Raw genomic sequence first — 749 nt, forward strand, 5'->3', positions numbered from 1 at the left:
GGACGGGGCCGTGCGGGACGGGGCCGTGCGGGCAGACGAAGCAGCAGGAACAGCCTCACCGCAACAGCCTGCCGGCCCACAGGGTCCTACCGGGAGACAGGGCCCCCCCAGAGTGCAGGGTTCAACCGAGGCACAGGCAGTCCTCAGGGCACACAGGGCACAGGGTCCCTCCGAGGTGCAGGGTCCCCCCAGGACACGGGGTCCTGCCCAGGAACCAGGCTCTGCAGGAGGACGGGGTCGCACTGGGGTGCAGGGCCCCTCCAAGGCACAGGGTCTCCACAGGGCACACAGTCCCCACAGAGCACAGGGTCCCAGTGACGTGCCAGGTCCTCCCAAAGCACACAGTACCCCCACGGTGCAGGGGCCCCCCAGGGCACGGGGTCGCATTGGGGCACGAGGTCCTCATGGCATGTACGGCCCCAGGGGGGCACGGGCTCCCCTCAAGGCACATGGCATCCCCTTGGCAGAGGGTCCGCTCAGGGCACAGGGGCTGCCCAGGGCACGGAGGCAGATCGGGACACGAGGCCCCAGTGCCATGTATGGTCCCAGCAGGGCACAGGCTCTGCCCAGGGCACGGGGTCCCTCCGGGGCACAGAGATCCACAGGGGCGCATGATGTCCCCGGGGCTCAGGGGGTCCCACGAGGGGTGGGGGTGCCGCGGGACTGAGGGGTGACTGGAGGGGGACACAGCAGCCACCACTGTTGTGGGTGACACCGACAGCTGCTGCTGCGGCACCCGCAAGGGGAGG

General features: G+C 70.5%; 1 protein-coding gene across 1 annotated transcript in view; it reads left to right on the forward strand.

The window, feature by feature from the left end:
* The window catches only part of LOC115949073 (collagen alpha-1(I) chain-like), a 5,417-nt gene extending 4,750 nt beyond the window's left edge, over positions 1–667 (forward strand). The window contains exon 5 of the mRNA XM_031065352.1: positions 36–667. Coding sequence (XP_030921212.1) covers positions 36–667 — 632 coding nt within the window. The remainder of the gene's footprint in view (positions 1–35) is intronic.
* The last annotated feature ends 82 nt before the right edge of the window (positions 668–749 follow it).

The sequence above is a fragment of the Geospiza fortis genome, unplaced genomic scaffold, assembly GCF_000277835.1.
Source record: "Geospiza fortis unplaced genomic scaffold, GeoFor_1.0 scaffold370, whole genome shotgun sequence".
Classification (NCBI taxonomy): Eukaryota; Metazoa; Chordata; class Aves; order Passeriformes; family Thraupidae; genus Geospiza; species Geospiza fortis.